The sequence below is a fragment of the Pelophylax lessonae genome (genome assembly GCF_965119305.1).
Source record: "Pelophylax lessonae genome assembly, chromosome: 5".
Taxonomy (NCBI): domain Eukaryota; kingdom Metazoa; phylum Chordata; class Amphibia; order Anura; family Ranidae; genus Pelophylax; species Pelophylax lessonae.
This window is the reverse complement of record NC_138772.1, coordinates 231,496,548-231,523,351: the sequence shown is the minus strand read 5'-3', so window position 1 is coordinate 231,523,351 and position 26,804 is coordinate 231,496,548. Positions and strand designations below refer to the sequence as shown.

At 45.1% G+C, this 26,804-nt stretch overlaps 1 protein-coding gene across 1 annotated transcript; it reads right to left on the bottom strand.

The window, feature by feature from the left end:
* Positions 1-10,345: 10,345 nt before the first annotated feature.
* LOC309556372 (small nuclear ribonucleoprotein Sm D1-like) lies at positions 10,346-26,332 on the bottom strand. Its single transcript, XM_082258833.1, has 4 exons — positions 26,155-26,332; positions 25,913-25,989; positions 18,245-18,436; positions 10,346-10,602 (listed from the first exon to the last, which is right to left on the bottom strand). The coding sequence occupies exons 1-4, from the start codon at positions 26,166-26,168 to the stop codon at positions 10,526-10,528; spliced, it is 360 nt and encodes a 119-aa protein (XP_082114959.1). The 5' UTR covers positions 26,169-26,332; the 3' UTR covers positions 10,346-10,525.
* Between the last annotated feature and the right edge of the window lie 472 nt (positions 26,333-26,804).

Below are 26,804 nucleotides of genomic sequence, written 5' to 3'. Positions count from 1 at the left end.
GTGGCAGGTACTCGGGTACTTCGATAGGCAGGTGACAGGTACTCGGGTACTCTGATGGGCAGGTGATAGGTACTGATGAGTAGTACTGATACTGATAGGTGATACTGTACTGATGGGTACTGATGATCAGTACTGATACGTGATAGGTACTGATGAGTAGTGATGGGTACTGATGAGCAGGCGGCAAGTACTCGGGTACTTCAGGCGTCAGGTACTCTGATGAGCAGGTGGAAGGTACTCGGGTACTCTGATGGGTAGGTGACAGGTACTCAGATGACGGGTACTCCGTTGACAGGTACTCTGAGTACCCGAGTACCTGTCATCAGAGTACCCGAGTACCCGTCATCAGAGTACCCGAGTACCCGTCATCAGAGTACCCGAGTACCCGTCATCAGAGTACCCGAGTACCTGTCACCAGCCCATCAGAGTACCCGAGTACCTGTCATCTGAGTACCTGATGGGCTGGTGACAGGTACTCGGGTACTTTGATGGGCTAGTGACAGGTGCTCTTTATTGGGGGGGCAATCAGTGTGGTTGGGGTGCACTGTAATTGGTAACTAGCTGTTACCACACTCTCTTCCTCACACAGGATCAGTGTGTGAGGAGGAGAACACGGTGACAGCTAGTTACCGTGTTCGCTGTTGACATTTGTGACTGGCTGTGATTGGACACAGCCGGTCACGTGGTAAAGAGCCAATTTCATTGGCTCTTTACCTAGATCGGGGATCGACTCTGTCCGAGGGACGAGTCTCGTACCCGATCGCTGCTCTGCGCGCCCCCGGGGGCGCGCATTGCAGAGAGAACGAGCGGCTCGTGCTGGAGCCGCTCATGTGATCGGCTGTGATTGACACAGCCGATCACGTGGTAAACAGCCAATTTCTATTGGCTGTTTACCTTGATCAGGGATGGGCTATGTCCGAGGGACGAGCCTCACCCCCGATCGCCGCGCTGCGCGCCCCCGGGGGCGCGCAGTAGAGGGGAGATCCGGGCGACGTCATATGACGGCGGCCCGGATCCTTACAACCACTTTGCCGACGTCATTTTACATGACTCGGTATGGAAGTGGTTAAGTGAGTTATTCCTAAGAACTACAGGCCTAAGATAAAACAACATATAGTCAGGTCCATAAATATTGGGACATCGACACAATTGTAATCTTTTTGGCTCTATACACCACCACAATGGATTTGAAATAAAACAAACAAGATGTGCTTTAACTGCAGACTTCAGCTTTATTTTGAGGGTATTTACATCCAAATCAGGTGAAAGGTGTAGGAATTACAACAGTTTGTATATGTGCCTCCCACTTTATAAGGGACCAAAAGTAATGGGACAATTGGCTGCTCAGCTGTTCCATGGCCAGGTCTGTGTTATTCCCTCATTATCCCATTTACAAGGAGCAGATAAAAGGTCCAGAGTTCATTTCAAGTGTGCTATTTGCATTTGGAATCTGTTGCTGTCAACTCTCAATATGAGATCCAAAGAGCTGTCACTATGAGTGAAGCAAGCCATCATTAGGCTGAAAAAACAAAACAAACCCATCTGAGAGATAGCAAAAACATTAGGTGTGACCAAATCATGACCAAATCAACTGGAACATCCTTAAAAAGAAAAAACACACCAGTGAGCTCAGCAACAGCAAAAGACCCGAAAGACCAAGGAAAACAACTGTGGTCGATGACCGAAGAATTCTTTCCCTGGTGAAGAAAACACCCTTCACAACAGTTGGCCAGATCAAGAACATTCTCCAGGAGGTAGGTGTATGTGTATCAAAGTCAACAATCAAGAGAAGACTTCACCAGAGTGAATACAGAGGGTTAACCACAAGATGTAAACCATTGGTGAGCCTCAAAAACAGGAAGGCAAGATTAGAGTTTGCCAAACAATATCTACAAAAACCTTCACAGTTCTGGAACAACATCCTATGGACAGATGAGACCAAGATCAACTTGTACCAGAGTGATGGGAAGAGAAGAGTATGGAGAAGGGAAGGAACTGCTCATGATCCAAAGCATACCACCTCATCAGTGAAGCATGGTGGTGGTAGTGTCATGGCGTGGGCATGTATTGCTGCCAATGGAACTGGTTCTCTTGTATTTATTAAAGATGCGACTGCTGACAAAAGCAGCAGGATGAATTCTGAAGTGTTTCGGGCAATATTATCTGCTCATATTCAGCCAAATGCTTCAGAACTCATTGGACGGCGCTTCACAGTGCAGATGGACAATGACCCGAAGGATACTGCGAAAGCAACCAAGGAGTTTTTTAAGGGAAAGAAGTGGAATGTTATGCAATGGCCATGTCAAACACCTGACCTGAATCCGATTGAGCATGCCTTTTTACTTGCTGAAGACAAAACTGAAGGGAAAATGCCCCAAAAACAAGCAGGAACTGAAGACAGTTGCAGTAGAGGTCTGGCAGAGCATCCCCAGGGATAAAAAGTGAAAGTTTAATTTATGATTGTTAATCTGTCCCATTACTTTTGGTCCCTTAAAAAGTGTGAGGCACATATACAAACTGTTGTAAATCCTACACCGTTCACCTGATTTGGATGTAAATACCCTCAAATTAAAGATGAAAGTCTGCAGTTAAAGCACATTTTGTTTGTTTCATTTTAAATCCATTGTGGTGGCGTATAGAGCCAAAAAGATTAGAATTGTGTCGATGTCCCAATATTTATGGACCTGACTGTATTTCCATGCAAAACCGCTTTTAGCACAAAAATTCTGACATAATCAGACCGCCAGGGAGGTTAAAATCTGAAAGTCACCCTCCTCCCTCTACCACCTTAATTACCCCCTTATCGTCTCCAAAATCACTAGCCAACTTGAAACATGGTTAGAACTTCCCCTCTCCCTCTTTGTTAGATGTCATTTATTTAAGATGGTCAGTTTTCCCAAGCGCCTTAACCCTCTACAAACCATTCCCCTTCTGCTCAGTCACAAAGATATGCAAATTCTCTACAAGGACCCCTCTACCTTCCTGTGGCGTAAAAGGTATTTCTGCCCAAGTGAGAGGGAGGAGCAAATATACCCAACATTAGGCTATACAATCTATCATGCCTCCTCAGAGTGAGTTTGGACTGGTTGTCAGGGTCATCCAGGTGCTCTAACTGACCTTGAATCTCAAATGGTAGACCTGTGTGGACTGGCTGCCCTGCTGCACTGCAGGACTGCTTCCCTCCCGCCACCCCTAAAAAAAAATCAATCTCTTATTACGCGACACAATGGTCACTTGTAAAGAGGTCAGAAAAAAGCTGGGGCTATCCCCTTTCCTATCTCAACACCTTCCAATATACGGCCACCCTCTTTTTCCCACAGACGCGGAAGTACGCGGCTTTCTCCACATGAGCCTCCCACGGGTGGACAAAGCTAGCAGAACTCTTTTAACAGAAAAGTTTTATTGCTGAATAAAGTATTGACAGATTCATTGTACAACCAGCGAGGCATATTACATATGAAATAGAGAAATGTACATACAGACATTTGAATCATGTTAAGTGTTGCAAAGGCTGAGGAAACAATATAAGAATCACATATTGAAAGTAAATTAGCTGCGCTGAGCCCCAAACCACAAGCCAGGGGGGGGGCCCCCGGGGAAGGGTGGGGGAGGGATGCTGGGAAGGCCGTACCAGTTGGGAGCCAAAATCTAGTTCCTCTCCACCTCCATCCCCTTGTGGGGATGATCCATTAACAGAAGGGACACTCAAAGCAACTTATCTGGTCCTTCCCAAAAAAGGAATCTAGAGTTGTAGGAATCTAGCCTCAATCCATGCATTCCAGATCTTCCCAAATGTTTGGGGACACTGATGCCCCATATAGATTAGTTTATATAGGGGAAGAACAGAGTCAACTAGCAGGCATCACTGTGCGACCCTGGGGTGGAGTAGCCAGTTTCCAATTTTGAAGAAGGACCTTCCTAGCATAAAAACATACCGGTAAATAAAATAATAGTAACCTTGTATGCGTAGCCTGTGTCACTAAAGCACCCATGCTCAGCAGAAGCACCTTGGGATCTAATGGCACAAAGAGGTCTGCAATCGTATTAATGTCCATCACAAGAGTCTTCCAGAAGTCCTAGATAAGTGGACATTCCCAGATGACATGGAAATAGGTCTCGACCTCCTGCCGACATTTAGGACGCGTCTATGATTGAGTAGAGTATGTGGAGTATAGTATGCTCTGTGAATAAATTTGAGCTGGATAAATCTATCCCTGGTCGATATCACTGTGGGTATATATTGCTGAATTCCCAGGTTCCACTCCTCCTCCGAAAAGGGCAGGAATATCCTGCTTCCAGGACCAGAACAGGAGAGGGTCACTTTCCATCTGTCCATATGTAAGGCGAAGATATATGGAAGATAGGATCTTATCCGCATTACGAGTGATCAAAAACCTCTCCACCGCTTGAGGAGCGACCGTGATCGGCACAGGAAACTGTGCTTGCACCGCATGTTTCAACTGTAGGTATCGAAACAGCATCCAAGAGGGGAGCCGAAATTCCTCTCTCAAAACAGGGAAGGGGAGCAGAGTTCCGGCTGGCATAATTTGCTGTATTTTAACTATACCATATCTGGCCCACACACCAGGGTCAGGGATGGACCTGAGATGCAGCAATTTAGGGTTGCCCCACAATGGAGCATGAGGCGAAACATTGCCCTCTGCTCCAATGGCCGCCGTCATTTGTTCCCACACCCGAACCAGGGTCCGCATTGAAGTTGTCGCCTGTGGGGCAGCCCCTGTTCCCCTATAGACCATATTTGTCAGGGCAGCAAAGGACCCCACAATAGCGGCCTCCAGATTTACTGCTGGGTTGGACTTGTTCTGAGCAAACCACCAGTGAACTGTACTCAGTACTGCAGCCCAGTAATACTTTTTGAAGCAAGGTAATGCAAGCCCGCCTGAGGACAGAGGAAGCTGTAGTTACCATTTAGCAATTGTAGGGACCACCCCATCCAACTTGTGCAAAAATGCTGCTGGTATGGGAATTGGGGTGTTCCTAAAGATGTAAGTAAACTTAGGGAGCTAGGTCATTTTGAGTAAGTTTACGCGACCTACCGGTGGCAAGGGGAGCGTGTTCCATATCTGGCATTTAGCTATGAATTGTTGCAATACTGGGTCTACAGTGTCTGTTAAATAATATGATAACTCATTACCAATCACAATACCCAGATCTTTAAATTGGGAAAACCATTTGTAAGGAGGTTGAGAAGGTCAAGATCAGTGAGAGGGAGTATACTAGATTTATGCCAATTTATCTTCATCCCAGAGTATTCACCATGTAGCACAACTCTAACCTCTTCTCAGGCTCACCCCTCCCTTTCCTGGAAATCCACTCTCGCTATAACTTACCGACTCATTACTTTACATATCCACCAACTTCGCAGCAAGCCTGTGTCCGGATAAGGTCAAGCGTTTTCACATGTCCATAATAGACACACTCCTAGCGCCTCAGTATTTCGAACATTTACAAGCCCTCCAGCCGGAACAAGCCTTTCCATGGAACAAAGACTTTCCTTTCCCTCATCTTGAAACCATGCATACTGATGTAATATCAAAAAAAGTGCTGTGCCATGTGTAACCCTAGTGCTTATAAAGTGTATAAATTATAATAAAAGATTGTGATGTTATAAAATTCATTAGCGTAGTGAATAAAGTCCCATACAATTCATTATAAAAAAAAAAAGTCACAAAGTGCAAATAAAACTTGTGAAAAACTGTAAATCCAATATAAATGGAAAAGTGCCAGTATCTCAGCAATCAATCTGGGCACACCTTCACCAATTAATGTATGGCTGCTCACCTGAAATTCTGACCCTTGTGTTACCAATGGGTCAGAACTAGCTGTTCCCTTAATGGGATTTATTCCTGTAGGTGATGATCAAAAAAATTCTCCAATTGCTGATGATCTCTGTCATAATAAGCTTAGATGAATCCCAGGGTAAATGCAAGAACGAGGGACAAGGGCTAACGCTCTCAGCTCAGCTTCCCCATAGCATGTATTAGCGAATACATGCTATGGGGAAACTGAGCTGAGAGCATTAGATCTTGTCCCTCTTATTTACCCTGGGATTCACCTAAGCTTATTGTGACAGAGATCGTCAGCAATTGGAGAATTTTGATCATCAACTACAGGATTATATCTCGTTAAGGGAACTGCTAGTTCAGACCCATTGGCAACACAAGAGTCATAATTTGAGCCGAGCAGCCATCCATTAATTGGTGAAGGTGTGCATAGATACGGGATTGATCGTTGAGGCACTGGCACTTTTCCATTTATATTGGATTTGCAGTTTTGCACAAGTATTTTTGCACTGTATTTGTACTTTTTTTTTATAATAAATTGTATGGGACTTTATTCACTACAATAATGAATTTTATAACATATTACTTCATCTTTTATTATAATTTATACACTTTATATGCACTGGGGTTACAAGTGGCACAGCACTTTTTTTTTTATATTACATGTGATGATTGTATGCAGTGAAAACATACTTGGTGACAGCTGCCGCTTACCTTCGCATCTATATTTATTTTTACACATTTTGCCCATTATTCATGGTTATTCAATTGATCACTAGGTTGTTTATTTGGTTGCGCTGATTTTTTTTTTTTTTTCCATTTACTGAATGCATACTGATGGGCTAAAACCCTGGTCTTCAGGGCCCACTAACAGGCCAGGTTTGCAAGATAACTGAAATACATCACAGGTGATATAATTTGCTACTCAGTGATTGCAGTACTCTAGTCTGCATCTCCCCAAGGTAATACCTAAAATCTGGCCTGTTAGAGGGGCCAGAGGACCGGAGTTGAGGACCACTGGGCTACAACACCGCATGCAACTTCATAATCAATGAATTTTGGAGGGAGCAGCAACTAAAAATCTTGCATCGAGCTTACTGACCTTTCTCTATGTCCTCTACCTCCCCTGCGCAACAACTGTGTGCTTGGTGCCTCCACCCCAGGCCCACGTTGGCCCTGCCCCCCCCCCCCTCACAAAATTTTGGGATCAAGTTGAGAAGCTCTCAGCCAAAGTTACTGGCTACCAGCCGAGCAAGAGCCCTCCTATTTGGTTACCTGGAAGGACCCTGCCTCGCCCACACAAAATTACAATCACTGACAATTGAAGGTAACAAAGCCTGGATCTCTACATGCTTCATGGTGGCCAGGAGAGCCATCTTAATGAAATGGACTTCCACAGTCCCTCCCACTGTTCTTGATGTTAAAACTGAACTCTCCAACCTTCTCCACAAATAAATCCTCAACCTGAAACTCTCCTGCATCCCTTCACGTTTTTATAATAAATGGGACTCCTACTTGATTAAGTTACCATTCTCTGTGGATCCCCCCCCAATATAGGGTGAGAAACCTTAACCACCCCCCCCCCCCCCCCTTCTCTCAACTTTTACCTATGCATCAACCCCATCAAAAAAAAAAATAGATGCCAAACACCAGGTTCTCACATCAAGATTTCAGGAAAGATACCTACATCCAAACCCCAGCCGGGTTCAACCCTAAATTCCCTCTACCCAGCCACTAAACTGCATTATTTTCTCACCCCCCTCAGGTGCTCTGCCCCTTCCATCAAGATCCACTACCTCTGCTACCAAACCTACCTCATACCTACTCTCTCTAATTTAACTGTTCGCCTATCTCCTAACCACAAGCTGGTTATACGCTCTCAAACCTCTAGTGGTTCTCTACCCCTCTCTTCACTCCCTCGCCCCCAACCTTCTCCCCAGCTACTGAAGACGTCACCGGATGTGACGAAACGCGTAAGCTTGAACCGCACATACGTCATCACGCAGCACTCAGTGGAACGCAAGCCGGAAGTAGCTTGGTCTCACCGCGAGGAGGACAGGCAGCCCACACCGCTAGACCACTGGGGATGTGATACAATCTTTTTAAACACTTCTACCCACAATATGGGAAATAAACAATTATACTATTGAATTGCGCTATTGGAGCCTTCTTTTTCCTCTCATTTCAAACACCGTGGACGGTAATATCTGCCATTGAAGACCATTCTAAAGAGGTTACCCATTGAGCCCAGGGGGCTCTACAAGCCTGATAGGTTCTAATACCATAAGGTATATGGAACCCACTACGTCTGCATCATCATATGACTGGCGTGGCGCGGTGATCAGGAATACTGACTGGTGACAATGGTATTCCACTAGTACGCCCGGGGTCTGCTTGGTGGTGAGGGAGGCTACCTCTCTGAATGTACCCTGACGGTACGGGACTCGGCACCTTTCCTGGGCTCCTTGAGTGAGAGGTTTTTAGGGTTGATTTACCCTGATACCCTCGCCCGGTTGCATCCCTCCTGCATGTGGCCCTGTATGGTCGATAGCGCAGCCAGCATTTCTGGTCTCTTGTTCAAGCACTTTACAGCACAAGTACCTTGTTAACCAAGGATCAACAAACGGTCTTCGATAAAGCGCCATTCTATGCGAAACACGTCAGACCGATCCTATCTGGTTATAAACAATGTCAATTGTACTGTGTTTGTCTTTTTAAAATGTCATGTGTGGAGTTGGCTCCATTTTTACATTTATGAGTGTTAATCACTACAATAAAGTTTACATTTTTATTACATTGTTTGTTCTATTGCTGTTTACAGCGGTTTTGATGCTCCAAACTAGTTGGCTGTGACAGTCTCCTTACCATCCCTTTTTTTTTTTTTTGTCTAGAGGTACAGTGGGGGCTGGTTCCCCCTCATGGGGTGGCGTCCCACTGTCCCTTCTTACATTTGTTCCTTCTCCCCAGCTACTGTTTATGTGTATATGCATTCTGATAATCTCTGGGAGTTCCCCAGATCTTAGGACAGCTGTTCATTACCTTTGTATGCCAAAAACGTCAATAGAATATTTTTATTAAAAAGAAAGCGAAAGGGAAAAAAAAAAACACAATGGTGCTGTAGCTGCTTAAAAAGCTTGGATTTGTTACTCGGGTCCATCTAAATTTGCTAATGCAGCAAACGCTACCTTTTCCACAGGTTGACTGGGGTCCAAGGGTGGAGCCTCCCAAGATGGGGAAGTGTGTTACTGGCCAGATCACCAGGTAAAAGTAAATGGGAAAGTAGGGAAGGGCCTAAATAAATGCTACATTAAAGAAATGATGAGCTGCAATGTATTCTAATTGTTGGGTTTAGATACACTTTGAGGAGTCAACAGGGATTAGACCTGTAATGACAGCTCTGCACTGCGATTGCTTAGCTTTTTAAATCAGGCAGAGCAGCCACAAAATGACAGCTCAGAACCTGAAAGTGCTCAGATGGCTATAAAGTCACCCACATAACTTTCTTCTACAATACTGCTAGGCACAAGATAAATGTAAATCTCCTGACTGCTATAGCATTTGGGAGTTTATATACAATACATCCACCTGACAAAGTATTTACATAGGCAGCAACAAAAAGTTGAGGGTGCCCAGCACTCCGAAGGAATGAGGTAGCTTCTAGTACTCAGCTCAGTCACAAAGTGAGTCATTAGGAACAGGGACACAGGCTGAAGCAATGCCAACAGCTCCGGCCCTGTAAATCACTCTGTGACTAACTTGGTACCAGAACAGGGTCTGGAATGTGCCGTATATGAAAACAAGTGCCCAAAGGTCACTTCCAGACTAGTCCTGCAATGCAAAGCTGTGCAGGAGCAAGAAGCTGTAAGCGAGTGGAGGGAAGGAGTCTTGAGGGATGCCCTTTGCAGTCTTGCTTGGTGATCTTGCTGCTGCATTTTCACTTTCACTCCTTTGTCATAATGGACAATAAAAGGAGAGCACACCGATTAGCTCATCTTCGTCACTTTGCTTTCTCCAACTGTTTGATAGAGGAAAGGAGAAGCAGCACAAGAAGCCAGAGTTCCACTGTACAGAATTTAGCAAGAGACTGATACCAAATCAAATGCAGGCATTTATAAAAGAATAAAAATAAATACATTTAGGCATGTATTAGTTAGCTGAACTAATTATTTTTTTTTTTTTTTTTTACATAATCGGCCCAGAGTTTAGCTTTTACTGCTTGCCGGCCACCTCACGTAGGCAAAGAGGCTCTCCTGCACTGGGATCATGTACCTAGAATGTAATCCTGCACTTCCAGGTACTGGGCCCACCGGCTGCACTGGGATCAGTCACAACATAAGCCAATCAGCGGTTGCCAGCCAATAATTGTCCGTCAGCACTTGCTGATTGGCGAAGAGGACTATGGGACAGAGATCTGTGAATGTAAACAATACAGAGCTAGCTCGGTCCTGTCAGCAGGGATGTGCTGATTTTTGTTTCCCCAAAAGGGACAATTTCCTCAATCCGGAAAAGTCCTAAAATAAACTTGAGACCTGGGGGACTCATTGAAAATGTAAACCTTTTTATTCAAAAAAAAAAAAAAATAATCAAAATACAGGGAGAAGGGAATTGTAAATAAACCCTAGCTTGGACAAACACAAGTTCAACAATCCTTTGTTAAAAGTTAACAAAATCTGTACAAAAACAATATTTTTGTTATTGTGAAGCTAATTTTAGTGGTAAAGCTATCGCCTTGGTCCTCCTCTTCCTCTGCCACGGCCTCTTCCCCGTCCACGACCTCTTCCTCTGCCACGGCCTGCAACTGATTGTGAAAATTGAATTAGGTATTTGAATCAAATCACAAAAGGCAAGACAAACAATAGGCTTCAGTTTACACAAGCTATCATGGCAAATCAGAAGCCTAAACAAAAAAAAAAAAAAAAAAAAGTATCCGATTACTATATCAGTCTTCAATTTTTATTTCCCTTCAAATAGCCCAGCCCACTCTATGCTATACCTTAGAAATACCCTCTGACATCACTACCCTCTACAAAAAAAAAAAAAAAAAAAAAAATATATCAAACTTCACTACTCTGCAAAAGTAACAGAGGAAGTGGATCTATGAACTACCTATCCTCTCACATGAATGGGTAGCTTTAATAAGAAAAAAATTAACCTCTTAAAATATTTTATTATATTCATACTTTGCCTGTTAATATACCCTCCCTTGACCCAAAGAAATGAAGAAAAAAAAAAAAAAAGTCAGTCTTGCATTTTAAAATACACATGTGATGTGCTGCAGATTTGCCCACAAAACTGTACAAACTCCTAAACCATCAGGCAGTTTCCTAATCTCCTAAAATACTATAGAGTATCCTGGGTGATCCAATGGAGACCTATCTTACTTCTTATGTACCCAACTGGGTAACCATTCAGGCTCATGGGATGCCCTACACTTTCCCACTCATTGCATCTTGTAAAATAATTCACACTTAAATCTCTACATACCCCAGTAACCCCACCCTGAATTTCAGCCAGGTAGGGAAACTCTGTTTCGAATGGTGGTTGGACAAAGAATGGTATATCAGACATTCGTGATCATAGAGATACTCAAACCCAACGTATTTTCTTCAAACCCCAAAAATGCTGTATACAGAAAATATTTTGTATGCACCACATTCTGCACACTGTTCAAAAAAAATAAAAAAAGGACATCACAGTACTCAGTACTATTTGCTTCTGAGAACTGGTACATGTGTGATGAGAATCAGAAAGGCAGCATTTCTTTACTATACCAGGTGTTCTCCGTCATTTCAACTATGTTGCCTCACAGATTGGCATGAGAAACACATTTAAAATAAAAAGTCAACAGCAAAAAGAAGAATGGATTTCCTGGATCAATAGAGTACATAAAAAGGAATATCTAATATAGCCTTGATAGAGGCAAACTATAAAGTTATTTCTCGCTGGAGAACTTGAGAACTGCTCAAGTTCAGTTAAATGTGAAGATGGCCATTTGTGGGACTGCAGCCTTCAAGTTATGCCACAGATTTTCAATGAGGTTTAGGTCTGGACTGACTAAGCCATGCAAGGCTATTCACCTTTTTCTGTAGCTACAGTATGGAATTCACCAGTGGTGGACATTGTGGCTGCCAAACAAAAGCTCCTGGATTATGTTGCATGAAATTGGCAGGTATTTTACAGGATAAACAGATCAGAGTTCTGGAACCTGTGGATGCACAAAATATTGCTCCCCTATTTACGTTTTTTTTTTTGGGGGGGGGGGGGTTCCTAACTGGGGGAGAGCTTACTTCCTTTTTCTCTTTATTCCTTTCTCTCATTCTTTTTTCTTGAAGCTCTCATTTGAAGTTATTTGCCCTTTTTACTTGGGGTTCTCCTTTTGTAGGTTGATAAGTCTTACGCTTAAGCCCCGTACACACGAGAAGAAATTCGGCCGGGAAATTTCGTCGGACGACCGATCTGCCGATTTTCGGCTTGTTAGTATGGTGCTTCCGACAACCGACTCAGACTTTTCGGCCGAAAAAATCCTGGTGTGCAGGCTATATCATTTTTGTCCTCCGTTAAAACACGTCCGATTTTCGTCTCATTAGTACAGATTTCGATGGGGAAAAATCTTATGAGCACGACTAGGCATGCTCAGAGAGAAAGAACACATACAAAGCAATCCAACACGACATCACTTCTGTAGTAGAATTCTGTCGTACGGGAAAATTCATGTGCAGTCTAGAGCACATTCCAACCAACAGACACGCACTCTGGACAAAAGACGGACGACCGGTCGGCGGAAATTTGTGGCGTTTGTACAAGGCTCAACAGTGAGGAGTAGAATTGGATCTAATCCTAAGCTTGCATTTTGACCCTTCAACTGTTTTACCTAAGCCAGGTGCTTGGTCTCCAGCCTATTTCTAGACACCAGATTCAACCCAACATAGCCATGTAATGCTTTGCTGTTTAGGTAAGTAGCATTCTATTGTATTTTTGATGGAGAGAGTCTGTACCACAAATTGTCAAAATATACAGTAAAACCTTGGATTGCGAGCATAATTTGTTCTGGAAAGATACTTTTAATCCAAAGCACTCATATCAAAGCGAATTTCCCCATAAGAAATAATGGAAACTCAGATGATTCCTTCCACAAACATTTATTCATAGGTCCTTCAGCTTATAGTCCATATAAAAAGATAGCAATGAGAGGTTGTGTAACCATAAAATGTTCATCCACACATGGCAGCCTCCAGAAGGGGAATTAGAAGAAAAATCCAGCAATAGCTACAGAGTATAAAAGAGAAGAGAGGCGCCTCTAAGTGTAGCAATATGGTTACATTTAATGAAGGTTCAACATTTAGCAACTCACATGGTTGAGGATTAAAAGAGGTACATCTAAGAATACAGGCAACTGGGTTAAAGCTGTCTACAAACCATTCTCCTCAGCGCCAGCAGTCAGCAGCAGTGACCGGGAAGACTACCCTGCAGTACAGCGATCTGAAAGAGACTTGAATCGCTTGTGGAGCTCAGGGAGGATAGGATGACATTGATGGCGGTGCAGAGGATGGTCCATGTGGACAGCTCTACCCCAGATGCCTGCATACTTCGATGTGCCCGTTTTAATCATCAGCCATGTGAGTTGCTAAAAATTGTACCCTCATTAAATGTAACCCTATTGTTATCACAAGTCCGATTTCATAAAAGGCTCTGAAGCTTGGGACACAGGGAAGGCAACACAATGTCTTCATTTAAATGAAAATCAGAGTCAACCTTTGGAAGGAACGATGGACAGAGGCAAAGAACCACCAAGTAATGTGAACAGGATAACCCCGCCAATTCCGACTCCCTGCGCGCAGAGATGATAGCCACTAAAAAGGCTACCTTCTGGGACAGTGCAAGCACGAAGATTCTCAAAGGGAGGCTTCTGGAGGACAGAGAGCACCAAATTGAAGTCCCAAGGCGGCAATGGAGACCGCACTGGAGGAGCCAAATGCCAAACTCCCGGAAGAAAAGTAAGCACCGGGGAATGTGTGGCCAAGGGCCATTGAAAGAAGACCGCTAAGGCCGGCACCTTGCCCTCGATAGTACTCAAGACCAGTTTCTGCGCAAACCTCATTGAAGGAAGGTCAAGATCCGAGCCACCGAAAAAAAGAACGAGGATGAAACCAAAGAGTTACACCACGCAATGCATGTCTTCCACGTACGATGGTAGATCTTCCTAGAAGTAGATTTTCTAGGTTTTAACAACGTTGGAGTAAGACTCAGACAAACCTTTATCCTTCAGCACCTGGCGTTCAACAGCCAAGCCGTCAAAGCCAGTGACTGTAAAGCAGGATGAAAGATTGGTCCTTGAGACAGCAGATCCTCCCTGAGAGGAAGCTTCCAAGGAACATCAGCGTCCAGCCGCACCAGATCACCGTACCAAGCCCGGCAAGGCTAGTCCGGAGCCACTAAAATGACCGGAATCCATTCTGCCTCGATCCTGCATAGAAGTCTTGGCCCAAGCTTGAGAGGAGGAAAGGCGTAAATCGGACGATACTGACCAAAGGGCCACCAGCCCGTCTGTGGCGTCCGCCAAGGGATCCCGTGACTGAGCCACAAACCTCTGCACCGTTCTGCTGAGCCGGGATGCCAACAGATCCACCTCACGAATGCCCCACCGGAGACAGCTGATGAAACAACTCTGGATGAAGGGCCCATTCCCCTTGGTCCAATGCCTGCTGACTGAGGTAATCTGCCTGCCAGTTTTCAACCCCCGGAAAAGGTGTACGGCAGAGAGGGCTGAAAGGAACCGTTCTGCCCACCTTAAAATGTCAGCTACCTCCAGAGTTGCCAGGACAATTTTTGTGCAACCCCCCCACAATGATTGACATAAGCCACAGGTGTGGCATTGCCAGATTTAATTAACACTGGACATACCTGAAGATGATCAGTCCAATGTTCCACGCACAGTATGATCACTCAGAGTTCCAAGACATTGATCGGTAGTCTGGACTTTTCCAGTGTCCAGATCCCCTGAGCAGAATTTTGCCAAGGACACCTCCCCCAGCCAGACAGGCTGGCATCCGTGGTGATGACTGTCCAATATAAGGGGAGGAAGGATTTGCCCAGCCAAAGCACCGGAGAACGAAGCCACCATATCAGGTTTCCTGGCTCAGCCGGATCCAATTGTTCCAGAGACTGCAGAATCTTGTCCAGTCTGTCCAGAATCTCCCTTGGCACAGTTCTCTACGAGGTCCCTGCAAACAGAACCACCTCGAAGGTAGGCACCATCAGGCCCAGCACCTGCATGCAAGTCTGGAGGGATGACCATCTGCTGGACAGCAGGAGACAAATCTTATCCTGCAGTTTCTGGAGTTTGTCCAGAGTCAGAACCAGATAGTACCGCTTTATGGACGGAACCAGAGCAGACTTCGGAAAATTCAGAGTCCAGTCAAACTCCCTCAGAGTTCGTATGGTGAGTTCAAGGTTTTCCACCAGAGCAGTAGGAGACTCTGCTCGCAGAAGGGAGGTCGTCCAAGTAGCCCAGTACTGCGATACCCTGTTGGCATAACAATGCTAGCACCATGGCTAACATTTTTGTGAAGACCCGAGGAGCAGAGGCGAGACCAAAGGGTAACACCACAAACTGATAAGGCTCCTCTCCCACGGCAAAACAGAGGAAGCGCTGGTGACCGACAGATTGGAATGTGAAGGTAAGCATCCTTGATGTCAGAGGCAAGAAAATCCCAGATTTAGGGATGCCACCAACATGCGAATGGACTCCATTGTGAACTTCCGCAACCTTAAAAAGCAGTTCAGGATTGGACACACCTTGCCTTCCTGGGAACTGTAAACAGATTTAAATAAAAACCCTGACAACGTTCCGATGTCGGAACAGGGACAATCACCCCTTGTAGTAACAGGTCATGTACCGCCATAAACAGACCTCAAAATGGGAAATCCACGGGTCCCCGAAACCAGCAAACACATCCACCCACCCCCAATACGGGTAAGGGCACACCTTCATGCTAAAGGAGCCTTGTCCGCGGGTCTGAATAAACCCGCTCTCGACTTGCCAGACCACCAGAGGAGGCCCTGAACGGCTTTGATCCCGTCAGTCGCCCCCTGAGGGACGAATTTTTTTTTTTTATAAGCCGAGAAGGATGGCCTACGTATATGACGAGGGTCCTTGCCCTTAGCAGCATGCGGAAGAAAGGTACTCTTCCCCCCCATGTGAGACCCTTAATGTCTTCATCCAGGGTAGTTCCAAACAGGCGATCTCCTTGAAAAGGAAGATCAGTCAAGGACATACTAGAAGACTGGTCTGCAGAGAAGCATTTGAGCCAAAAAATATGCCGAAGGACCACTGCCAAAACAGAGCCTAGCGACTAGGGGAGCCGCATCCAAAGAGGCATCACAGATAAACTGAAGCCCCTAGACCAACTGGTCCACCAGCTCAGCAAAGGCTGGGAGCTGCTCCCACTCCAGGTCACGGTGTAAAAGCTTAGCCCATTCAGTCATTGTTTGCGACACCAGTGCAATGGTAAATACCACCCTCGGCGCTGAACCAGCCAGGGTGTACATATTGCGGGCCACAGCCTCCACCTTCCTGTCAGCTGGGTTCTTTAAGTCCGGGGGACTCTTCAACTGGATAATGGTTGCTTTGTTCAATCAGGAGACTGGAGGGTCCACCACCGGTGGAACAGTCCACTTCTTAAGGGACTTCTCATAAGGGCATCGCATAGCAAAATCGCTTAGGGACCACAAGGAAATGTTTTTGCCGTCCCCACTCTTTAGCAACAATTCTGTCAAAATAGACAGGGAAAGGATACACCTTTGCCGCTCTGGATGGCTTGTGAGTGCCAAAGGGAACTGACGCCTCTGTTGCAGCTTCAGCTGCGTCCTCCATTTTTAAGGTCTCACGCACAGATACAAATCAGTGCACCCACCAGCGCATTTTCGTGTGCGGTTGCAGAAGTATCATTGTCACTGTCTGAGAACTCAGGGTGCGTGGTCGCAGACCCAGCAGAGTGTCCCATGTTCGCGGCGGCCAAATCAAATTCAGGATCTGAGGAGACAGATGAGACAGGGGGTGCTTTTTGCTAGCCTGTCGCCCAAAAATTACCTCCAACCGGGACACAAAGGACTCCAGGATCGCTGTCAGTGCATCAATGGATGGTTGGGACCCAGAGGGCCCCGCAGCCTCTGAGAGGGTATTAGGTGGGAAAAAAGTCTTCATGAGTCAATTGGGGGACCCCACAAGAAAAGGCATAAAAACACTAAGGGACACCCCCACCGCTCCGGCAGCACCACTCGGTCGCTTGTAACAGAGCACCTAATCGATTCTCGGCAGAAAGGAAGCGGGCCCCACCACCCAGCAGAAACAGGCACCTGCAGCCACCAGGATAATCTGCACTCCGCGTGCGGCGATCAGAAGTAAAAAGATCCAGGAGCCAAGAGCCAACATTAAGGGACAAGGAGAGGGCTCCCACAGCCAAAATCGCAGAGCACAGGGCTCCACTGTCATGGCTGCTGCTACTTTCAATGGCAAACAACTGCAAAATGGCCGCTGGACTACACAAACATGGCCGTCGTGCATTGAGTACACAGGCTACAGCAAAATGGCTGCATCACGAGGCTCCCAGGAGGGATCCCTAGGCCTCAGAAAATGGGACAGGGAGGAAGAGGGTGTCCCGCCAGCACAGCACCCACCCCAGGCGGTGGACGAGGCCACCCCACAGCCCCAGCATCTGTAAAGGGGGAGATGGGGCGGCGATATGGCCCACAGGGACCACCAGACCAATGAGGGGGATGCGCAACAAGAAAGAGGGGTCTGACCGTCCCATGGAGGGGCCCACGTCCACTCTAAAACCCTCCAGGTGGAGACAGTCACTTATATACCAGGAACCAGGCCGGTACCGCTCTAGACAGAATCTCCTCTCCATCGAAATGGGGGGCACTGTCGGCCAGGATGAACACCAACTTGGGCCGAGACCCCGGTCATATGCGACCTCGCGAGGCGTTTAACTCGCAGATCACCCCTCATCCAGTGGAGCTTTGACACGGCTGACCTAGCGCAGAGCTGAGGTATGTGTGAGCTCGCTGGCCAGACTGGGGTGACCACTGGATCTAGACTATCCACAGTTGATTGTTAATCTCACAGGAAAAAAAAAAAAAAACAGGAGAAAAAATTCTAACTAAAAAGAAGAAAATTGCCAGTGCCAGAGATCCCAGCAAGGAACTAGGTCCCTACTCCTGACTAGGCAGAAAAAAAAAAAAAAAAAAAAAAGAAGTACCTATAGCAGAGAGGGGGAGTATACCCCCTGGGACTGCCCATAGGCATAGCCAGACTTTTTTTCTGCCTAGTGTTCAACTCCTGTAGGGGGCAAAATAACCCAAAGGTTAAGAAGATCAAGAGCTGTGTCCATCAATCAACGAAGGAAATATGAAAATTAGTAGCATTAGTAAATACTTACCAGCTTCTCTTTTCTTAGACTTAACTTTTGGTTCAACATCAACAAGCAAGGTATCAAGGGGCAAACTGTCAGGTAGAATAAAGTATCGGATGTTATTGCCTCGTATACTCAAAGTCTCCAGCTGAACAGGTTCTCTGTTCTTTACGGTCATTTTGACAGCTTTCAAATGTGTATTCATGCTTACATCAACCCCTGAAAAAGGAAAAAAAAAAAAAAAAGTTACACTATTGCAGGTAGGATAGGAAGTACAAACAAAAAACATAGGATGCACCATAAACAGTTCTAAGGAACCACTTTTAAGTTACTTTCCCGATCACACCTTAAAGAGGTTGTAAACCCATGAAACACTTTTTTTTGCAACCTGAAAGACAAACACATAATGAGCTAGTATGCATCTCATACTAGCTCATTATGAAATACTTATCTAAGAACGAGCCCACGCCGCGCCGCCCGCTTTCCTGTAGGATGGGCGACATGTCCAGTTGCCTGTCTTCCGGGATCGCGGCATTTGGCCATCTGATTGGCCGGAGCCGCGGTGACGTCACTCCCGCGCACAGGAGCCGACGGTCACAGCACGGGGCTCTGAAGAAACGGCACCAGCGGCCGTTCCTTCAGAGCGAATGCGCCAGTGACGTCACTTGCTGCATGTAAGGTAAATATCTCCTAAACGGTGCATGTTTAGGAGATATTTACAATACCTATAGGTAATCCTTAATATAGGCTTACCTATAGGTAAAAGTTGTAGAGGAGGGTTTACTTCCTCTTTAAAGAAGGACAGGTGAATTGTGCCATATATTTTAGTCTAGGGCAGGAGTCTCCAAACTTTCTAAGCAAAGGGCCAGTTAACAGTCCTTCAGGGGACTGGAAAATACCCCGGCATCAGAGCCCCATCTTTGGTTTTAATGGGAGGCATGGTGCCCCATTGTTGATATCAATGGGAAGATGAGTGCCCCATTAATGGTGTCGGGGGGAGTGGTGCTCCAACATTGATGTCAGTTGGTGGAATATATATATATCTCCAGATAAAAGGCAAGCAAAAGGCCAAATCCGGCCCCAGAGCTGCAGTTTGGAGACCACTGACCTAGGGCTACAAGTTTGCACTGGATCTCTTGCTACAGAGAGCTTTATAGTAAACCTATGCTCAGGTCATGCACATTAGTCACATATTTGAACTTTAAAAACAGACCCTCATTTAGCAATCTTTAAGCACTGTGAAGAAAATACTTTAAACGTTACAACACAAGCCCATTTTTATTTATTTTTTATTAGAACAGAATATAGGTAACCCATCAGCCCTCTAATCATCAGGTGTTAAGCTGCTAGAAACTGAAACCAGACTTGAGTCTTTGTTGGTGTTTTGAGAATTAATAACTCCACATTAAAAGCAGGTAGAGAGTATGCCTTTTCTGTCTCAATAAACGAATATACAAAAAAAAGCAGGTAGAGAGATCAGGGATGGCTTCTTTATAGTCATTTTACTGTTTGTCAATATATAAATAGCTCAATGCTCATTGTCTGTGCGGAGCTGCACCTAAAGCACTAGTCACATTGTCAAAAAGTGGTCAACTTTGTCATTAGCAAGAGAATATCCAACAGCCACAGAATTATGCTCCCTAGTTTGCTGCACTTATAAAGCACAGTTGCCAAATGATCAACTTCCCTGCAACATTTGATGCTAGCACCAGAATATCAGCTGCCACAAGAGCTTTGGGTTATCCAGTGCTGCTGACGACAATTTGGTGCTGCCTCCTGCACAGTGGCAAAGGGCCAAAGCTTTTTCATGCTGGTTTACCACACATCTGCAATAAATACACAAAGGAGAGACCAAGATACAAAATGAGAATACATGCCTCTAGTATTACAAGGTTATTTGTTTTGTAAGGTTGTAAAAGACACTGGTCCATCCAATTCAACCTCTGTGTGTGTACCCATGTACTTATGGATTATCTGACAATTCCTAAAGCCTTGTATTTTCTGCTTCCTAAGGAAGACCTCAAAGTCTGACGTTGCTGACCATCTCAGCTAGTACCACATTTACTGCTCTAATCTTAGATTAAACCTCCTTTCTACTAACCTCAAATCGTGTTAACATGTCCTTCTCTGGAACCTTAGAGGAAACAGTTTATTACAGTTCGAGTCGGCTTTGATATATTTTTACATTGTAATCCTATTTCCTCTTAAATCGCCTCTTCTCCAGAGAGAATAACTAGAGAATAACTAATCTAAAAAAAAAAATCAATCCTCATAGCCGAGATCCTCCCATATCCCTTACACCAATCAACCATAAAAATATGACTACTGACAGGTAAAGTCAACACTGATTATTTCATTACAACAGCACCGAAAAGTGGGTGGGATATATCAGGGAGTAAACGGTCATGTTGTTCCTTTTTATGTGTTGGAATTTAGAAAAAAGAATAAAATGGGCAAGCAAAGATTTGAGGCCAAATTGTAATGGCTAGATGTCTGGGTCAGAACATCTCCAAAACTGCAGCTCTTGTGGGTCTGCAATGAACCAAAAGGGGTCCAAGGAAGAAAAACTGGCAACAGATCATGGATGGCCAAGGCTTATTGATGCACATGGGGGAGCAAAGGCTAGCCCTTGTAGTCTGATCCAATAGAAGAGCTACTGTAACTCAACATCCTCAAAGGTTAATGCTGGTGCCTATAAAAAGGTGTCACACATTGCAATAAAAGACAACATTTTCCCAGCATGCCAGCTATCCTGCAAGAAAAAAAAATTTGCCGGTCTAATTCACAATATAAATAGGTTTTAGTTGAACACATTCGTAAACACCACATGTATCGATGTATAATACGCACCTCAATTTTAGGAGGGAAATTTTAGGAAAAAAAGCTTAAATTTGAAACAGCTTTGAACACAGAACTTTTTTTTTTTTAATCAAATGCAGCCTCACCAGTGCAGTGCCCACCAATGCAGCCTCGCCAGCACCATTGCACAGAGCGGGGCGGGCTGGGGAGAAGGGAGGACGAGCGGCCGCTGTCATCCGAAGTCCCGCCGCCTATGATGGACACCACTGTGCTGTCCATCATAGGAGATGGGACTTCCTATGACAGCGACCACTTGTCCTTCCTTCTGCTCAGCCCAGCCCCCCTTTGCCTCTCAGCACTGCCTGGCATATTATTATATATAGGCGTATAACACTCACTGCTGTTTAGCTCTCCATTTTTAGGAGGAAAAAGTGCATGTTATACGCCGATAAATATGGTATATGTGGAAGCCACAGTGCCTATGTCAAGGTTCCACTGTGTACTGCAGTGCAAAATCTAGACCACAATACACAGAGGAGCCTTGATGTAGGCTTTGCAAATGTGTGCAACTAAAACTTTTAATGTGAATTTTTAGACAGGGCCAACTTTTTTTGTTGCAGGCTAGCTGGTAAGTGGGCTGTTTGTGTTATATTTGTGTTGCCCTTTTATGTGAACCATACTGTGAAGGCAATAAATTGGTGTGGTTTCCATTTGTAGAACAGTGCATCGGTGTGTTTTATGTGGTGCTGCGAAGCCACAGACCAGTCAAGGTATCTCTGCTAACTCATGTTCACAGTCAAAATTGCCATTGGCACAATGAGCATGTAAGCATCAGAGAAGAATTGGAAGGCGGCAGACTAATCTGATGAATTTAAGAATCGGTTTGAGAAACACAAGTGTGAGGTATTGACTTGGCCTCCAAATTTTCCAGCTCTCAATTCAATCAAAGATCTGTGGGATGTGCTAGTTTCTGCACTACTTTGGTGACGTTGGGGGGCGAATTCATTAGACATCTGTGCAGGAACCTAAATCGCCTCCGAAGTCAGACTGAAATTGCCGGTTTGAAATCGTGCAGCTGATCACACACGATTTCAAACCCGCCCTCAGTGTGAACCTAAACAAAAGGTCTGCTACTGGCTGCTTGGTGCACAAAATCACAGCATACCTTCAGAGATCTAGTGAAGTGTATGCCTCAACAGGTTATGGTGGGTAGTCATGATGGTATGGCTGATCGCTGTATTAATTGTGTTGTCCTTCGCTGAACTCTTAATTCAAAGTCTTTCCTTAGGATTGGTGACCAAAAATGAACCACATATTCAAGGGGAGGTCGAACCAGCATTTTGTAGAGGAGTATAATTATTGATTTATCTCTGGAATGTGTGCCTTTTTAAAATGCAAGACAGTATTTTACTATTTGCTATTGCCAAGTCTGATCTACAAGCACCCCCAGATCCTTTTCCATCATTAATTCTCACCGGGAGCCCCCTCCTAATGTGTAATTTGCCTGCGTGTTTTTGTACCCAAGTGCAAAACTTTACATTTCTCAATATTGTACCTCATCTGCCATGTAGATGCCCAACCTCCAATTTTATTAAGGTCTTCCTGTAAGGATGTTGCATCTTGTGCCAAAGTTACTTCCTGCATAATCTGGTATCAGCAAACACTGAAGTTGGAGATCTTGAATCCCAGCTTTATATTAACATTAGACAGCATTGGCCCCAAGACAGAACCCTGAAGCACACCACTAAAACTTTAGTGCCGGTTCACATTGGTGCGATGCGGGAACCCTGCAAATCCACTGTAGGATCCCACATCGCACCCGACTCGCATGCAGGTCACACTGCCATATGCGAAATGCTGGGAGTGTCAATACAAAGTTAACACCCCCAGATCAGTTTGCATATCGCAGTGCAAACTGTCAGTTCAGATAGGAATCGGATCGCATAGGTGTGAACGCCCATGCGATCCGATTCTGGTGCAGACCAAAAAAGGGTCCTACGCGACTTTGGTCCGAATGGGATGCCAATTCAGCCATGTAATCTGTATGGCTGAATTCGCATCGCACAGACATTGCATGCGATTTGCATAGCAGTGCAAAACACATGTGATGTCTCACATCGCATACGTGTGAACCAGCACTTAGACCAATCAGAGAATGAGTCACCTATCACTACACTCTGGGCCGTTCATGTTACCAGTTTCCGAGCCATGTACCTAAAATGTCATCAACTCCAACAGAACTTTTTTTTAGACATTTAATTCAGTTAAGCTTTTTGAGGATAATAGGAAAACCTTGACAGATATAAATCAGATAAAATAAATCCCCGTCTCTTCAGTCAGTTCCCAAAGACTGTGGTTATGGGTTCATTTTTTTAAATAAGAGTACATTTCCATCTTTTATCCAGCACCCAGCATCTACTATCGACATAACATTCAACAGGGATGAAGGTGTCAGAGGCGAGCATGGCTTATGACAACCCAGCAGAGAATTGGTTTATAAAACAAAAATTGAAAAACGAGTACATTAGCCTCAGATTTCCTGCATAAAGATATTTTTTTCTAAGATTGGACAGCCAAAGACTAGGTGGTCTGTTATAAAATAATGCATTGATTTAAATAGAAAAGGTATGTCTTACTTTCTAAACCGGGTGGCAATAGATCTTGAAAAACCTTTCCAATATCACCAACATCTTTACCAGTGTTTGATAACCAGCATGCTGCAGCACCCTGGGGTACCATATAGAGTCCTTAGGGATGCTGTGGCAAAAGGACAAAAATCTGCCTGTACAGTCGCATCTTAGTGTCCTGTCTTAGCTCCTGTATACAAACCAGGAAGTAGAGAGCACAGCAAGCATCCCCTCCTGGCTCTCTCCTCTTCTCCGCTCCTATCTGTACTCCCCGTCTGCAACCTAGAAAGCTGTGCAGGCAGCCTACCCATGTCCTAACAACTTATGGTGTAATCAGCCAAGACATGTCGGGTACAGCTTTCTAGGTTGCTGACAGGAGTACAGATAGGAGCAGACATCTGGGAGGAGGTGTGGGCTATGCTCTCTGCCTCCTGTCTGTACACAGAATCTAAGACCAAAACACACTCAGAATTTGCTAATCTGCCCCTCCCCAGACTGCTGTCCTGGTAGCAGAAACAAACCCTACACAGTCAATTATTCTCCAAATGCCTCCCCTGCAGCTAACCAAGCACAGATCATGCTTGATTAGCTGTTTCCCTGGCCACAGCAGTCAGGGAATAACAGCTGAAATTGTAAATGCTACTCTGCTTTATACATAGCAGTACAGTACTATTTATGCATGTGAGCATTTGAAGAGCACTAAATCTCAAAATAAGTCCATTATACTTCTTAGATCCAATGTCAGCTGTAAAACCCAAATGGAGTAGGGGAAAAAGAACAAATACGGGGATCAATTTGCCTAGACCTGACTGGTTTTTCAAGGGTTCTCGCTGGCTGTGTCAGAGATAGGGCTGGATTGCTGTTCTCTAAACGGGTATTTATAAAGGAGTTTTGAGGAAAGATGGCACCACCGACCTCTAATGCCAACCTTATGATGTCACAGCCCTGGCACCACACATCCTGTACTAGGTACATTTTCGCCTCCCAAAACCCCATTTCTAAAAAGGGGCTCTGCAACGGGAAATGCACAGATGACAGGATATATGTAGTCATAAGGAATATCAGTTTGTTGATCTACCCTCTGATAAATGAAGAATGAAGCAACATCACTGCCCCCAAATGCTGTGGCTGAGGAAGCAGCTAGTGGAGCACAGTATGTGCTCCTTTAGCCTCAAGCAGGGGAGACAACAGGGGTCTAAAAATAAAAACCCCTGGTGTCTCAATTTCAATAGAGAATCTGTCACTACAGCATGCAATCACTTAAAGCGGAGTTCCACCCAAAAGTGGAACTTCCGCTCTTTTGTTTCCTGCCCCCCTCCGGTGCCACATTTGGCACCTTTCAGTGGGGAGGCGGGTACCTGTTTTTGACAGGTACCCTACCCCAGTTCCGGGATACGGCGCCGTCCCTTGGAAGTTCGGCCCCCTCCTCCACCGCCGAGCCAATAGGAATGAGCAGCGAGCATGTGCAGTAGGGACCCGCCAGTAAAGCTGCAAGGCTTCACTGCCGGGTTCCCTTACCAGCAATGGCGGAGGCAGCACCTGACAGCCGATGGAAACATCAGCTGCGGTAACGACATCGCTGGACTCCAGGACAGGTAAGTGTCCGAATATTTAAAAAGTCAGCAGATACAACATGTGTAGCTGCTGACTTAATTTTTTTTTTTGAGGGGGGAGGCGGAACTACGCCTTGAGAGTTATTTGTTAACAATAATGTTAAATATGAAAAAAAAAAAAAATAAAAGTAACCTATAACTAAGGGGAGGGGGGGGGGGGTAGGACATTGTTGTGGGGTGATCTAAAGGAGGGGTCAGATGACATGACTGTTGGGAAGGGGGGGGGACACTTTGTGGGGGGATGTAAAGGGGGGCAGACACTGCTGTGAAGGAGAGATTTTGTGATATAAAAGGAGTTGAGCTGTGAAGGACCAGAGTCATGGCACAAATATCCCATTCAGACCTCTGCTGAAAGAAAAAACGGTTTGGACCTGTGAATTTTCATTCAATGCCTGCCTTATACTAAACATCCTTATGGAAACATGTGAGGTGTATAAAAATGCAGGGCTCTGTCTTCCTGTGTGTAGTCAGGGCCAGCACTGAGCAGAGGACAAGCTTAGTAATGTCTGTGATTTGTGGGGGGAGGAAGGGGCTTCCATTGTTCTTTCTCCTCAGCTCATAGAGTGTATTGTATATGGGACAAGGAAAGGATGATATTAGCCATAGAGATGCATGTGTTAGGACAATATTCCAGTCATAGCAGTGTGCTGTCCTACCTGTGATAGTGCCGTGCACCTGAGTCCCATTCTTCAGCTCTACTGTCACCGTCTCATGACTGAGTTTCATCAGGAACCTACAACACAAATACATACAATGAACTCCGGCTATCAGCCGATATACAGCCCGACCTCCCCCAGCATTTTATGGCGCCACCGAGATCCCAGCAATCAGCGGCAGCTCCAAATCTGCCTTCCCGCCGTCCACAATCCACGTCCATCCGCCCTCCTTCCTCACATACCTGACCAGCTTCATGACGGCTCACAAGCAGCGCACCACACTCTCCTTCACACGGGGCCGATGGACCTCACACCTTCTATAATACAATGAAAAAATGATGGCAAAAGCCAACGTTCAATAATTCTAAAACACAAAAAGGAAGCCCGCGCTGTACCGGAAGTTAAAGTAGGTTTGGGCGGAAGTTGCGTTGCTTTGCTAGGCGTAGAAAGCCCCATGGTACGTGTCTCCCTTTCTAGAGCGGGGGCCATGATTGTGTGGACTGTGTGATTGTGCGTACAAGGCGCTATGCGCGCTGGAGAGAAAGGAAAACAAAACACCGCTATCTTTTTTAAACGCAATAAAATAAAAAAAAGTACATTATAAATTAGGTTGAGGATGTTTGGTGTACTATAACTAACCCGAATAAAGAAAATTATTCACAAGCTTTAGTAAGTGCAAAAATCAGACATTCCTGGAAAAAAACCTATACTATTCTTCATAAACACTGGTTTATTTTATTTTTTTAGTTAAATAAAAGAGCAGCAGTGTCAGGGAAGGGATTTTGATTCAGAGAGAGGAAGTAAACTCTTCATTTTTTTAAAAACATTTTCTTCCCTGCAAAGTAAATGCATAATGTGCTAGTATGCATCACATACTAGCACATTATGCAAC